A 16,961-nucleotide genomic window follows, 5' to 3' on the forward strand; every position below is an offset into this window, starting at 1 on the left:
GGGCATTCAGGAAAAAAAACATTACGTCATTTGTCAATGTTATTGTAAAAAAAAAAAATCTAGCTTTTGATTTTTTGCAAACAATTAGTTTAGCTGTAGCTACGTCGGCCATATTTAGTGCATCGAGTTCAACCGACATCTATAAGCCGGAAATATACCGAATAAAGATAAAATGGAAATATACCGAAGGGTAATCATAGAATGGCAGCTGGCAGGCCATCATTGATAGATGCAAAGTCGCGTATAAAAAAAGCAAAACGTTGCTTGACATGAGCCATCAAAGATAACAGGCCAAACTCCAAATCTCATTAAATTTTATCAAATTCTTAGTTGTTTGTTTGAATAATATAGCTGATGCAATACATTTATTTTTGAAAAATATTTTGTATTACTGTCTTCATTTTGTTAATAAATATATTCCAGTCAAATAAAAAAACGGTAATAATTTAATATATATATATATATATATATATATATATATATATATATATATATATATATATATATATATATATATATATATATATATCAAAAAAAATTAAAGTATTGTTTAGTAACAAATGTTTCTGAAAATGAAACGTGTGGTATTTAAGATAAATTGAAATGCTTTTGCAATTTTGTCACTTTTCTTAACAATCATTTTAACTCTAAAAAATGTATGTTTTAGTTTGGTTGCGAATTTAATGTCTAATATTGTTTTCTCTCTTTTTTTTGTTTGTTTGTTAGTTCGGTTTTACCTTTATCATCCCAAAATGGTAGAGTTGTTTATACTTTTTTTTAAAAATAATTAAATACTTAATACAATTGTAAGCATGTCTACTTTTTAAAGTAGATTATAATTACTTTAAAAATAGTTCTAATTGACTTCCTACCTTACGCCATTCAGTTTACTTTTGCCTACGGCTTATATATGGGTTTAATTTAGTAAATTTTTCTACTTTAAAATTTGGCTGGTGATATTCCTACACCCAGACGGACAAACAACCTCTGACGATATTCGTCCGTTCGGTTTTACAAATAGGCACTTCGTTTAAGTTTATATTACTGTAATGCTTTTTTTCTGTTTTGTTTTTCAATAGAAGATAAACTTTCGTCGCTTTGCCACCACACACTTTCTATTTTAATAAAATATTTGTGCAAGTAATTTTAATAGATGCAACCTGCTTATTTTTACAGTAAAGTCATAATGTAATTACACACTTCCTATTTTGATAAAATATTTGTGCAGGCAATTTTAGTAGACTGGTTATTTTTACAGGAAAGCCATAATGTAAATATTGTTAAGCAAGTGCAAGTTGGTTTATCAACTTTTACGCAGTCAGACACAGAGCCGAGAGATCCGAGGAATGTTGGCTCTGGTTAGATAAGCTAGATTGGTAGGAAAGAAAGCGTTAACTTCTTGGTTAAATGTTATTCAGCGGTGCATTGTGGAAAAACCGTAAAAAAGCCAATTTGCATTTTTACAAATTATTTTATTCATTTTCGCCCGACATCTATATTTTGCAATAAAATGTTGCAGAAATAGAGCACTTAAATTTAAGTCTTTATATGAATATATTTTAAATTTTTTGTAGTATATTACAGTGTTAGGTCAGACAATTGTTAATTTTACATCAGATAAATGTCTCAGAAACACTCGTGTTTCTTCGGTTAGATACTTAATGAATAATCTTTATTTACAAATAAGTAAAAGCGATCGCTTTTATAATCAAAACTAAAAGTATTGATTTTTTTACACAGTTCTTGCAAAATAGGCCTAACGTTAGAAGCGATAAAATAAACTTATATCTAATTATAATATAATTACACAATTGATATTATATATTATAAACATATTTATATAAGATATATTTATAATAGATATGTTTATATAAGATTCTTATATATATATAAATACATATATCTATATTTATATCTATATATATATATATATATATATATATATATATATCTAAATATATATCTATATATAAATATATATATATATATATATATATATATATATATATATATATATATATATATATATATATATATATATATATATATATATACACATGTATATATATATATATATATACATATATATATATATATATATATATATATATATATATATATATATATATATATATATATATATATATATATATATATATATGTATATATATATGTATATATATCTGTGTGTGTATTTATGTATTATTCTATTATTTCTTTCTTTAATAAGTTTAACTAAATTTAAATGTAGTTAAAATGACGTAAATAAATTTTTATTAAAATTTGCCTTAAATACGTATACCTTTTATTGGAAATCAGCTTAAAATATGCCCGTGGGATTGTTAATTATTTAAGACATAATTTATGCAATTTTATTTTTTCTTCCCGCGTTAATGGTTGTATCTTTTTTTTTTAGTTCACCTCCCCAAGGCCGTGAAGGCCACTACAGACAAGGAGGCTACTTCTGGTTATAAACCTCTCTCAACTCTATAACTCCGAAACTCGAACTACGACGAATAAGGCCGCTGCGCGGAGAAACAAGTTGAGCGCGGTACTACCAGGGACGTAGTGAGGTATCTAGTACTGGTTTAAAAATATGCACGCCGTAACCGTGAATAATAAAAAATGCTTGATTGAACCTAAAAATGTGAAGTAAATTACATTTTTATAGACATATATATCCGCCCCTAAACTTGAAGAACTATAAAAATATAATTCTTCAAGTTTGTGATATATGTTGGGTAAAGAAATTTTTTTTCAGTTTCTTATTTTTATGTTATTTCATTTTGTAAAAATGTTAGCAAACACGATTATATATGTAATGTATTACAAATAATAATATGAATTGATTTTAAAAACAAAAAGGCCGATAAAAGAAAAGAGAAAAAAAATAAAGCCTATTAATAAGACTTTAAGAAACCGTAGATAGTATTATAATATATTATAATTATAATGTATTATAATACCATCTACGGTTTCTAGAGTCTTATTAGTAATATATTATAATTATAATATATTGTAATACTATCTACGATTTCTTAGAGTCTTATTAGTAATTTAAAACTCTTTTCTTGTTATCAGACCAATTGAACTGTATATTTATAAATTGTTTAATATAACCCTCTATAACATTGTGTATTCAATGAATTACATGTAAGTTATCGCGTCCGGCTCAGAAACTTTTTTTCTATAGTTTCAATGATGCTACTGTCTTCTGACGTAAAAAAATTAAGTTATGATTAACTCATTGTTTAATTTTTATTTTGTAAAACAGTCCGATTTTATTATTATAAGGAATGTCTTTACTATTTTTGTTAATATTTTCACAACTTTAAACAATTAAACACGCATTCAGTTAAACTATTGGTTTGTTTAATACCCGGATATTGTTATAAATAAGATTTTCTTTTTGGATTAAAAAAAAAAGACCTAAAAATTTTGATAAGCTATGTCGGATTCTACATATTTTATAATCAGTATTAAACAAGGATATTCAACAACATAATTCTAAGGTGACGATAATTCGCTTCACAGAAACTTAGGTTTCTTCAAAGTCTTATAAAACTATATCATTCATAGTATGAATAATAGAGTTATTTTTAAAACTTATTTGAAGATGAATTATGAATTTCATTCTGCTAGTTTTGAAACAAATTTATTAGATCGATAAACAAATAAGAAAGATGGAGGAGTTCCTAAAACATTCTATTTCACGTTAGGAATAATATTTGTGTTTCTTACGGCCATAAAGTAGGCGTAGCAATTAAAATTTAAATAATATAAAAAAAAGATATCCTAAAGCGCTGTTTTTATAGACTCCAGTTGATGGTTTCATGGATTCCAGCTGATAGTGAGGTAATAGACCTCCTGACAGTGCGTCTGACAATCTCATATGTTTAACTTAATAATAATAAAAATTTATAAATTTTTACAATGAAATTATTATAGCAGGAACGATCAATCAATCGTCCTCTTAGAGTTCTCGAAAACTCAAATGTTTATAATAAAGAATTACAAAGAGGCATTATTTGTGCATACTTTGTGTGTGTATTGGTGTAGTGGTCAGAGGTCTGGGTTTGGTCTTGCGGTGTGCTCTATGATAAAACCGTAGAGACTTCTTAAAACACCTAAATAACTAAAAACAAACTGTGAAAGCCTACTTACGTGACCATTCCTAATTTACCTAACAATCAACGCAATATTATTTCAAAATCTTAGAGAAAATATTTAATAAAAAAACGTATTTATTATGATAGTAATATAAAATCATTCCATTATCAATAATCATCTTTACTTTGGAAATTATTAACTTCAATAATGACGCTAATACGATATATAATAAGTTCTTTAATGGGGTCTTTTTCGGTGTACAAAGCAAAACTTCCACTTTGTGAAAAAATAACCAAACCAAAAATTTTTAACAGCCCATGGATTATCAAAAGACTAAGGGAAAAATCAAACAGAAATTATATATAAATCATACTAAAAGCCAAGTCAGGTGATAATCAAATAAAAACGTAAATTTGAAAAAATTAGTGAAAAATTAAAAAAATGTCATTACTTTTTTTAATTTTTGAAAAATCAAATGTTATTTTTGACCTATACCCGTCAACCTTCACAAAATTTTTAAAAATGATTATATATTACAGAAGATGAGTATATCTTAAAAATAGTTCAATTCAACAAAAGAGTTTAAAAAAGAATTTATAAAAGTCATCCGTAAAATCTCCAATTTGGTAAGTCAAAATGTGCGCTAAGTACCTTTATTGATCTATTGAAAGCATTTAATAAATTAAATCACAAAGTTTTTCCTTAAAAAACTATAATTCTACGGAATCAGTGGTATAATAATAATATGGTATAAAATTTGCGTCAAATAGAAAGCAATATCTCTTATGGAGTTAGTTTCAAAACAAAATATTACTTGAAATAAAATGTAGTATCTCATAAACAATTTCTTTTTTGGTTTATATAAACGATTTAAATAAAGCTTTCAATTTTATAACTATCGTGTTTGCTGACAAAAATAAATTGTTACTGTAATACTATATAAATTGTGACCTTACTACTCACATGTGAATAAAGAATTTCAAAAAAAAGTTTACGTTGAAGGAATGGATCTTATCGATAAAAAGTTACATGAAAGCCTAGATGTTGCAACTTATATCAACTATATTGTTGATATAAGTTGCAACATCTGTTTACCAACTTACATTTAGCAGGAAGTATTGCTAAAAGTTACAACATCATTAATACCATCAGAATACAATAGATTTATTTAAAGACAGAAATGCTGTTTTCTTGTACTTTTTAAGAATGACCAATCATTATGGGTTGTTTAAGTTCTTTTTACACTAAAATCTATAAAAAAAAGGTATGCTTTGTAAAATAATATATTTTTAAACTGAACCTTTATGTAAAAAAAGTTAAATCAAATATAAGCTATCAAGCACTTAGGAATAAAATTTTATGGAATAAAATTCTCGTTTTTCGTGTTTATAGCTAAATTAAAAGACAGTATTCTTTCAATTGAAATTGTTTTTTTTTTATTTCAAATTTAAGAATTTTTTTGGTAATACCTAGTGGAAAATTCTTAAAGACTTTAAGGCCCGAATGACTGGTTTTAGAGGGGGTCTCCGACACACTAACCACAGCACTGCATTCATATATACGTGCATACATACATGAAGTGTTTATAAAACTTCATGCACGATACTTTAACCAACTTCTTAACTTTATCAAAAGTCACTTTTTTAAAATTTCTTATATTTTTGATAAAAATTGCAAACTTCTTTAATAAGGGGAGAGTGGGGCACCTTGGTACATTGTAATTGTGGAGGCATCTTAACAGTTATGTCAACCACTTTCACATGGTAAAACAGTTACTACTAGAGCTATGTTCTGACAAAAAAATTATATAATTATACATTATTAGGCCTACGAAGGGGTTGAAACTTATGTTTCTTGATGACAATATAGTTTATTTGTTTTTAAAGTGGGTAAGTTTTAGAGTATCCTTTTCAATGGTAATACTCAATGATAGACATACCGGTAAATAACATTATTTTGTAAACTAAAACCCGTAGGCTCTTTACTTCATTAAACAAATTCTTAGAAAAAACTAATTGATACTAAGAGTAAAGCTATTGTTTTCTATTAGCATTTGCGAGGGGCCCTAAAACTGTAAAACAGTACTCCATTGTGTCATAAACAATTATGAAAATCATTTCTTTTTTAATATTTACAGTCAATTTTTAAGAGGTTTATGTAAATATAATTATAGAAGATCAAATTTTGATACAAAATTATTTATTAACGCTGAAGAATAACATTTAAAACGATATATTATCTGAATTTCTTAATTGTGATTTGGACCATTGGATGCAATATTTGGGCTATAATTGTTAATTTGTTCGTCTTTTAAGTACAAATCTTCTCTTTGTTTTATACTTTTTATTTACTTTTTTAATAAAGCTCATAGTTTGTATTAAGGTACCCCATGGGTCGGGTATCTTGATACAAACTTATAAATTTACTTTAAATAGTCTCACTAATTTAACATGTTATATTTTGATAATTAATAAATTTAATTCTGTAGGGATAAATTTATTCTACAAGTAAACTAATCGTCTAAAAAAAGGCATTAAATTGTTACAATGCAAAAATCAAAGATGATCATGGTGCCCCACTCTCCTCTACTTAATATTATCCATGTCATAATCTCCAATCTCTATCTATAACTGCAACAGACGGTTTTATTTTAATTTCTTTTTACATCATAGATGTTTAACTTATAAATTTTGTTCAACAATAAATTATCAAACTTTACAAAAATAGAAGTTTTGAAATATTAGAAATGTTTGCTATTTTTCACACGGTTCTCTCTTGAAATTGATGAACACAAAACAAAACATGCAGTATTTTTTTTATTGAATAATATTTAAAATATTTATTTATTTAAAGATAACACATACAGTAACATTTTAAAAAGAAATTTGTAAAGAATCTTTTGGAAAACATTTTTTGGTGTGCACTTAAAAGAAACATTATACTTAATTGAACGAGCTTCAAGTGTACTTTGTAATAACAATTCGTGATAATCTAAAATTAAAACTAAGTATATTGGTACATTAGATACATTTACATAGAACTTTCCAAAATGCTTTAATAAATTAAATGTAGCGCAATTATTTCAGGAAAAAGGATCATTAACTACATTTTTTATAATAAATTTGTTATCTCTTACAAAGTTCAAAGTTAGTGACTCAAATTACACTGTATGTTTTCATCCAATCATTTAACTATTAACAAGCAATACATGCAGAAACCCCAGTTATAACTAGTCGCGCTTTGTTCAACTTTCTAATTTTTATTGGAGTCGCAATCTTGTTTGCAATCTGCATAGTACAAAAATTAAAAAAAATGAATAAATAAAACTACTTGATACTATAATAGTGAGCTAATAAACACAATGAAAAGAAGAGAGAGAAAAGAGAGAAAAAAAGACTTTTTTTTCTATTTGCTTTTTTAACATTCAAGCAACAATAGCAATTAAAAAAAAGATAAATAAAAGATAAAAAAAATTTTTTATTTGATAATGAAAAGATGAACTAAAAAAAAGCTGTTATAAGCAAACAACTCGTGTATATTTACAATGCCAAGTTAGGAGTGAAAAAATATAAAAACAGTTAATTTTTATGCCATGGTCAACTATACTTCTTTGCAAATATCAAACTTAGTATATAAAAAATTGTTGAGTAAATTTGAGCTGAATAAACAAACAAATGTTTGTAAACTATAAAACTAACAAGTTGTGAAATAATGTGAAGTTTCATTTTTAAGAAGTTTCATTTATAAGAAGTTTCACTTTTAAATTGTTGTTTTATTAAGTAAAAAAAAATGTCATTGGAAAGGAATCATGCAATTGCAGCTATAGTACTCGGTGGCATTGAATCAGCAATCGGATTAATTGTATCAATAGCATCATTTGTAATGGCTGGAAAAGCGAGTTTGAGCTTATCCTTGACACCATATTGGGCCGGACTTATTGTAAGTGTACTTATTGTAAGTGTACAAACCAAAAATACAAATGTATTTTTGAAATACAACTATGCAGGGCCGTCGCAAGAAGGTGTCACGTGTGTGTGTGGAGGGTGATGGGAGGGGTGGTGATGGTGGTGTGCAAATAGGCTTTTTGACATTTGCCGACTGACTGTCTAAATTTGCCGACTAATTTGTCTAAACTGTCTACATTTGCCGACTGGGTTGTCTAAAAGGGTCAAATTTGCGCACTAAATTAACAAAAAATTCATTGATGAAGGAAGGAGGGGGGGGGGGAGGGAATGGGCTTCATTTTCCTTCCCCATCCTTCGCACTTGCTCTACATCTAAATATTTAGACATAAATGTTCAAATAGTAGATTCTTATTCGAGAATTTTCACTATACTGTAGCCGTTTTTTAAAACGCCTTAAACTAAAAAGAAATCTCGTTTGACTTATCTTAAAAAATATGACAAAGTTCTTAAAAATTATTAGTTTTGAAAAACGTTTTAAGCTTTAGTTGAAGAAAACCATAAATAATTGGTAAACAGTCAATCTATCTGAGAGGAAAACTGTGCAATATGTTATTTTAGTTTAATCTTTTTAAAGTTTTGATGCGAACCAGATCATATACTAAAGTGTTCCTAGACTTTTTAAAATTCGCATTAGGTAAATATTTTATCCAACGTATTTTCTTCTCTTTGTTTCCGGAAAATCTATAAATTTTTTAAAACGTTTATAAATCATTTGACTTCATCAATGATAACTCGTGGAACAGCAATAAATACATTTCACCATTTTTTATAAACATAAATAAATCTCCCCATTTTCTGATAGACTAAATAAGAAAACCAACAGACGGTGCTATTTAATTTAGTCTTTATAATTATAACAACTTTTTCATTAATTGATTGTTATCCACTTCATCAGGGAGGGGGCCGGGGGGCGCGTAGCCCTGTGTTGTCGGAGGGCACGTACCCCCTGTTTTCTAAAGGACCTTTTTTATTTAAGAAAATTCTAGATATAGAAGATTTTTTTTTAAAATTGGCGATTTTGCCTTTACCCCAAATTGTTTGCTAGGTTGAAACTTTTTTCCCGTGAGCAAATACAGGTTTCGCGTTTTTTATAAAATCCTGACCCAAATATAATAAGTGTTTGAATATCTAATTCATTTTTGATAGTGTATATTATAAACTGTATAAGTTATAACAAATTATTAAAATTAAAATATTATTGCATTTAAAAATATTAAATGCTATAATATTTTAAAAATAATTTTTTAATATAACAAACCTAATATATCGCAAATTATTATAAGAAAATGAGTAAAAATGGTTGAAATAAGTTTTAATAATTCGAGTCTTGATTTTACGAAAAACATAAAACCTGGATTTAGTCACTGGAAAAAAACACCGATCTAGTTGCTACAGTCAATTTGCCATTTTATTTATCTCCCAGTTTAATTTAAGTTGATACACGGCAAAATGGTTGGCATTTTTTCAAAAATTTATGGGATTGTGAGACAAAACCCGTTAAATACATGGGTTTTTCACTGAAGCATTTCATTTTTCCGAATGAAATTTGGATCAGCTTCGATTTTGAATAAATTTTTGTAGCGCCACATTTTATCTACTTGTAACCTCTAATTGCTGTTAAAATTATTTTTCTCTTTAGCATGAATAGTGCAGGGGTGTGGAGTTGTAAAAAAAAGTACCGACTCCGACTCCAGTCATTGAAATTTTCAGAGTACGACTCCAACTCCAGCTCCGACTCCAGCTCCGACTCCAAAGCAAAATTTTTGAAAAATGCTTTGAAAATATAACACGACAAGTTAACATTTTATTTTGTGCCAAATTTATGAAAAGTTCTTTGAGGTTTAGTATGAATATAAGGTTATTTGAATATTTTGTACATGCACGTGCAATACCGAGAAGTTTTACTATTGGAGTCGGTGTCGCGAATTTATTTAGCGACTCCGACTCCACTAAAAATGTCGCGACTCCGACTCCACAGCCCTGAAAAAAAGAAAAATATGTAAAAATTAAAAAGAGAAAACAAAACTGAGCTGACTGTAGCAATTCACTTTTCGCCTTATTATTATTTCACGCAATGCATTAGGGTATTTGTATGTACAGTAGAATCAAAAACTCGCAACATAGTTTTTTTAATTTTTCATTATTTCGTGGTTTGCTCGTGCCTAGATAATAGTTTCCTCTCTTATAATTAATTGTAATTTTCAAAATCTTTTACAAACTTTAATATCTCCGCAGGAGAATAACTGCATTGTAATATAAACAAATATTTTAACGTAGTTGTAGTTGAATTTCGTTAGAGAAGCTTGTTTGAAGTATATTTTACAAGTATACATAAGTAAAAGAATATATAATTAACTCTATAAATATTTCTGCTGGTTCTAGCTTTTTTAAAAGCCCTAACGTTCCACTAATTGCAACATTTGTATATTTACGGAGGCGATTTTACGGGTGTGTGTGTAGGGAGGGGGGGGGTATCACACCTTCTTTTTTTTTTAAGTTATAGTCGATTTTTTCACGAATTTAGTCGGCTAGTCGGGTATTTGACACAATTCAGTCGGCTAAATTTTCGTTTTGATGACCTCTTTTTTTTTTTTTTCAAGCCAGTTGGTACTTTTTGAGGATTCAACCCCTGTCATTTTATTCGTAGAATCGCCTCTGTAACAATGTAAAATAAATTAGAGTCGAACAAAATCTTTTATTATATTGAATTAAACCAAGGAGCGACAATGGCTGTGTTAATTATTGAAATTAAATTTGGTCAAAATAAATTTTGTAAAATATTTATTAACGAGTAAATGAAAAAATGTTAAAAAGTTTAAGCCTAGTTATAATGGAAAAAGTTCTACATTGTTTGGAACATTTAATTTAATTCATTTATTTAACCATAAAATTTGAAATTTACAATAATATTTTATCAACTCATATAAATAAGGTTAGGTGTCACTCATATACGTATATGTAGTTAAAAACTAGTTAATTGAGTGACACCTAAAAAAAAAAAAAGAAAAATTAATGAAAAAACTATGGTAAAAATAATTATAGTAAAGTTTATAACTATGACAGAATTATTAAAATAAACATAACGTTAGCAAAAATTAAGACAATAACCATAAAACTATTACTACAATTGAATCACTATAACTATCAATAAAAGTGTACTTTTTTATATAACGGAAAATTTGAGGTTTTTTATTAGGCCTGAGATGAGTATTTCTGATGACAATAAAGGAATTTTAACAATTGAACTTTAACCAATAGTTCTAAAAACATACTTATAAGTTGCTGTTATCGCCCACCATCTGGCCATATTGAAAGTTTTAATGCATTTTTGTGTAATGATATTTTAAAAAAGAGTTTTAAGGAAAAGAAACTAAATTATATAATTGGTGGCGTAAATTTAAGTTGTTTTGAATATCACGTTAATAACAACATTAAAAAATTTTACGATGACTTATTCGAACAAAGAGCAATTCCACTAATTAACAAACTTACTAGAGTAACCTCAACTTCAGCTACCTTAATTGACAACATTATAACAACCGATATCTTTAATGAAGCTCTTAAAAAAGGTATAATAAGAAGTGACGTTTCTGACCACTTCCCTATTTTTTTCTGTATTAATATTGATGACAAATTAATACAACAACATAAAAAAGTCATTATCAAACGTTTTTTCACCGATGCAAATCTAGCATCGTTTAAGGATCAGTTTTCTTTAATAAATTAGAACCATATTAACAGTTCATTTGAAGCTAATGAAGTATACGATACATTCTTTCAAACTTTCTATGAAGTATATGATGCAAATTTTCCAAAACGTGAATTTATTATAACCAATAAAAGTTTAAAGTCACCATGGGTCAATAAAAATCTTAGGAAATCCTCAAAAATAAACCAAAAACTGTATATAAAGTACTTAAAAAAACCAACACCAGAAAATAAAGTTATTTATAAAAATTACGCTAAAATGTTTGAAAGTCAAAGAAAAAAATTTAAAAAACAATATTACTATGATTTACTAGAAAAACATAAACATAATTCAAAATGCGCATGGCAAATTATAAGTCAAATTACTGGAAATAATAAATTAAAATTATGCTCTGTGCCTAACGCTATAAAAGTTGATGGCGTATTTTTATATGAACCCAAACAAATAGCAAGAGAATTAATAAATATTTCGTGTTTGTTGGCCCTAATTTAGTCAAAAATATTCCAAATATGATTAATCCAATAAATGATTACGTGTTTCCATTAATCTCTAGTTTAGATAAATTTGAAGTATCTTCTTCAGAATTTGAAAGTGCTTTTAAAATGCTTAAAACTAATAAAGCAGTTGGTCCTGATGATATTAATTGTAATATAGTCATAGATACACGAGATACCATAAAACGTATTCTTTTTAAAGTTTTTAAATGTTCTATAAATCAAGGAATTTTCCCCGATCAACTGAAAATAGGCAAAATAAAGCCTATATTTAAAGGAGGTGAACCATCAAATGTCAGTAATTACCGACCAGTATCTATCCTCACTGTTTTTTCAAAAATTTTAGAAAGAATTCTGTTCAACCAAATATCTAATCATCTTGCTGTTAATAATATACTTCACAAAAATCAATACGGTTTTAAAAGAAATAACTCTACTAAACATGCAATAATTCATCTTACTCGTAGTATAACTGATTCATTCGAAAAGTCAGAGTTTACTTTAGGCGTCTTTATAGACCTATCTAAGGCTTTCGACACAATTGACCATGAAATACTGTTTAAAAAACTTGAACATTATGGTATCACCGGTAATGCTTTAAAACTACTAAAAAGCTATTTAAAACATCGCAAACAATTTGTCTATGTCGACGGATCTTCTTCACATGATTATCTAAATATAACCTGTGGTGTTCCACAGGGATCTATATTAGGGCCCTTATTATTTCTGATTTATGTTAACGATCTCCATGAAGTCTCAAAATTAACAACTATAATGTTTGCTGATGATACTAGCCTATTCCTATCTAGTAATAACATCAATAAACTTTTTTATGATATGAACATTGAACTATCAAAAATATCAGACTGGTTCAAGTCAAATAAACTTGCACTCAACATTGATAAAACTAAATGGATTTTCTTTCGTCCACAGTTTAAAAAACATTTACTTCCAAGTAATATGCCTCTTCTTCATATCGTTTATATTCAAATAAAAAGAGTAATTCTCACAAATTTCTTAGGTATCATTGTAGATGAAAATCTATCATGGAAGAATCACATCGGACATTTATGCAATAAAATTGCAAAAAGCATTGGAGTTTTATATAAAGCAAGAAGTGTTTTAAACAAACATTCATTAACTCAATTATATTACTCTTTTATACACTGTCATATTAATTATGCCAATATTGCATGGGGTAGTACCCATAAAAGTAAATTAAATCCACTTTATTGTCAGCAGAAGCATAATGCACGTCTTATAAATTTCAAAAATCGTTTTACTCACTCAAGGCCACTTTTATTTAACATAAATGTTTTTAATATATATCAAGTAAATGTTTATAATAATGTTTATAATTTTAAAAAATTTTGATTTTTCTCATGAATGGATTTATTATAAGTTCAAAAGAAAACTAATAAAAGCAATTTTCTCAATTGAAAATATTTTTATATACTTTTAATTGTACCCAGTTTTGTCATCACTCATTTATATTTTACTTTTATAAAATATTGATTTAAAGTTTATGTGAGAAACTATATTTAAACACCATTATTTGATTTTTGTTAAAAGTAAAAGACTTTATTTGTACAGTAGTTATTTATTGTTTATTTATTTACTTAATTTTTATTTTAATTCGTAATATTTGTAAATAATTTGTATCACGAACGGAAAAGTTTAAAATTTGTATTTATTTATTTTATTTACATTTACTAAGTTCAAAGTTCTTCAACAGCGGTTCTCGGTGACAAGACCTGTATGGTCTTCTTTGAGTTCCCGCGTTCTTTATCTTTATTCTTTATTTTTATTTATTTATTTTTAACAATTTCTTTGCATGTAATTTTTCTTATTGATATGTTTGTAAATATTGTGTTAAATATTGTAATAAAGAACAAAAAAAAAAAAAAAAACATAAAAAATATTAGATTTATAAAACAAAGTTAAATTAATGATTACACAGGTCAACAAAAAAAAATTTTTTTTCTGGTGCCGAGCAAACAATTTGTTTTTTGTATAGCATTTCTCATTTTGATTTAAAATATGTAACTCTTTTTTTACCATCAGGTCAAGTTGTAAAGACATTTAGGTTCAAATCTTAAGTATTTAGGGTAAAGTCCTTAATATTGTCGAAAAAAAAGTTATTCAAAAGTATGTCAACCTGGGTCTCAAAAGAAGCGTATTTTCATAGAGATTTTAGAAAACATAAATATTTTTCCTTAAAATTTATTAACAAAAAAATTATGTGAAAAAATGCTAAAGACCCTTAAAAAAAAGTCAACAGAATGTTATTCACCAAACATACACAAAATACTTATTTTTATTACAAATGAATAACATTTTAAAAATCTCTATGAAAATACGCTTCTTTTGAGACCCAGGTTGACATACTTTTGAATAACTTTTTTTTCGACAATATTAGGGACTTTACCCTAAATACTTAAGATTTGAACCTAAATATCTTTACAACTTGACCTGATGGTAAAAAAAGAGTTGCATATTTGAAATCAAAATGAGAAATGCTATACAAAAAACAAATTGTTTGCTCGGCACCAGAAAAATTTTTTTTTTTGTTGACCTGTGTTATAGTAATATCATTAGAGTTAAAGAAGACAGTATAAAATAAAATTAATCATAGCTTTATAAATACAGTAATATAAAAAAAGCAATAGTAATAAAAGTTAAAATTAATATTCATTAAATATATACTCAAATATAAATTTCTTAATTTGGTTTCGATCGAGAAGAAGAATGTTGGTAATAAAAGTGTATTTAGTTAAAACCTTTTTTTTTATAAATGATATTATTTGGTTCCAGTGAGAAATACATTATTGTTTTATAGAGAGCTTGCCATATTTGATAGTGTTGAAAAAGGAAGTGTGCAAGTTAAAATTTTTAGTATTTCAAGTGTAATATTTATGTGTGTCACTTGTTTTAATAAATAAATTATTTAAAAAAATTGGTAGTTTATTTTGAAGAAAATCAAACACAAAGAGACAATTATAAAGTTTTACAAGATCTTGAAATTTTAGAACTTTTAAATCAGAAAACCCATTTTCGATATTAGATCGTAAAGGAGAAAATGTCATAATTCTTATAGAAGTGGGTTGTAAACTGTTTATATGATATAATATAAAACTACCTTTATGACCTCAAACAGTGCAACAATAACTAAGATGCGAGGAGAACAAGGAATTGTAAATTGATATTAGAATATGTTGGGGAACATTTTGACGTAGTAATGACAACATACTATTGGCACGTAAGAGTTTTTTATTTAATTGAATTATTTGATAGTACCATGATAGATTTTTGTCAAGAAATAGCCCGAGGTATTTTATATATTTAGATGGGAAAAGTCTTTTCCCGTTAAATTTAATTTTCACATTATCACTATCAATCTTTTTTTTGTAGGGTGAAAAATAATAAAATCAGTTTTATTGATATTTAGAGAAAGACGGTTACTATTTAACCAATGACACAAATAATGGAGGTCTGAATTAACTTTTTTACATAGCAGCACGAGTGATAGAAGATTAGTGCCGTCAGCGAAATGGTGAACAACCGAATTATGTATAGAGTGAGACAGATCGTAAATGTATATTAAAAACAGTAAAGGACCTAGAACAAAACCCTGTGGCACACCGTACTTTTACTTTTGAATTGAAACCCATTAATTAAAACCAATTAAGACTAACTGAGTACGATTTTTAAAATAGGATGAAAACCAATCATTTGCGATACTATGTATACCATAGTGATACAATTTTTCAATTAAAATCTTATGGTCAACTGTATCAAATGCTTTTTGTAGATCAATAAAGACGCCACAAGCAAAAGAACCACTATCAATCGCACCACTAATCATTTCAGTTATGCTAATAAGCGCATGAGAAGTAGAGTGTTTTAAACGAAATCCAAACTGGCGGCCGTAGAGACACTTAGAATTATCAAGAAAGTGGTAGATACAAGAATACATTAATTTTTCAAGAGTTTTCCTAATATTTGATAATAATGATATTGCTCTATAGTCATTGCAGTAAAGTTTTGAGTCCTTTTTATGGATTGGTTTAACAGATTCAGTTTTTAAAATATTAGGGAATATACCAGTAGCGAATGAGAGATTAAATAGTTTAGAAATTACTGAAGAAATATCATTAGCAAGAAGTTTTAGAATAAAGGTTGGAACGCTGTTTGGACCAGAGTCAGGATTTGATGTTTTTAAATACTTATGGAAGTTAGTTTGGGATGAATTAATTAAGTTTGCAGTTCTTCAGGGATTGAAATTAAAAAGGAGTTGAAAATTTCCGAGATTTTAACTGGACCTCTTATAATGGTATTGAAGATAGAAAATTTTATATGATATACAAGATGGATATGAGATATCATCCGAATGTATATTCAAAAGATTTCTAATACCCTTCCACATAGCTCTCAAAATATTGCTATTGGTAGTAAAGTAATTAGAAAAGTGTTTTTTTTGCTTTTTCGAATAAGTGTTAAGAGTAAATTTCTATAGGTTTTGTAAGCTTTTTCAAGAATTAGATTGTCATGAAGAATTTTTGTTTTAAGGGACTTCTTAAGTATATTGTTTCGTTTTTTTATCAAGGTTAAAATTGCTGAAGTAATCCATGGTTTAAGGCTCCGAGTTAAGCCACGATTACTTAGTTTTTTTTTGCGGTGCGT

General features: G+C 27.1%; 1 protein-coding gene across 1 annotated transcript in view; it reads left to right on the top strand.

The window, feature by feature from the left end:
* Window positions 1–7,822: 7,822 nt before the first annotated feature.
* The window catches only part of LOC136091369 (uncharacterized), a 49,018-nt gene continuing 39,879 nt past the window's right edge, over window positions 7,823–16,961 (top strand). The window contains exon 1 of the mRNA XM_065818843.1: window positions 7,823–8,049. Within this exon, the coding sequence (XP_065674915.1) occupies window positions 7,900–8,049 (150 nt within the window). The 5' untranslated portion in view covers window positions 7,823–7,899. The remainder of the gene's footprint in view (window positions 8,050–16,961) is intronic.

The sequence above is a fragment of the Hydra vulgaris genome, chromosome 15, assembly GCF_038396675.1.
Source record: "Hydra vulgaris chromosome 15, alternate assembly HydraT2T_AEP".
NCBI classification, from domain to species: domain Eukaryota; kingdom Metazoa; phylum Cnidaria; class Hydrozoa; order Anthoathecata; family Hydridae; genus Hydra; species Hydra vulgaris.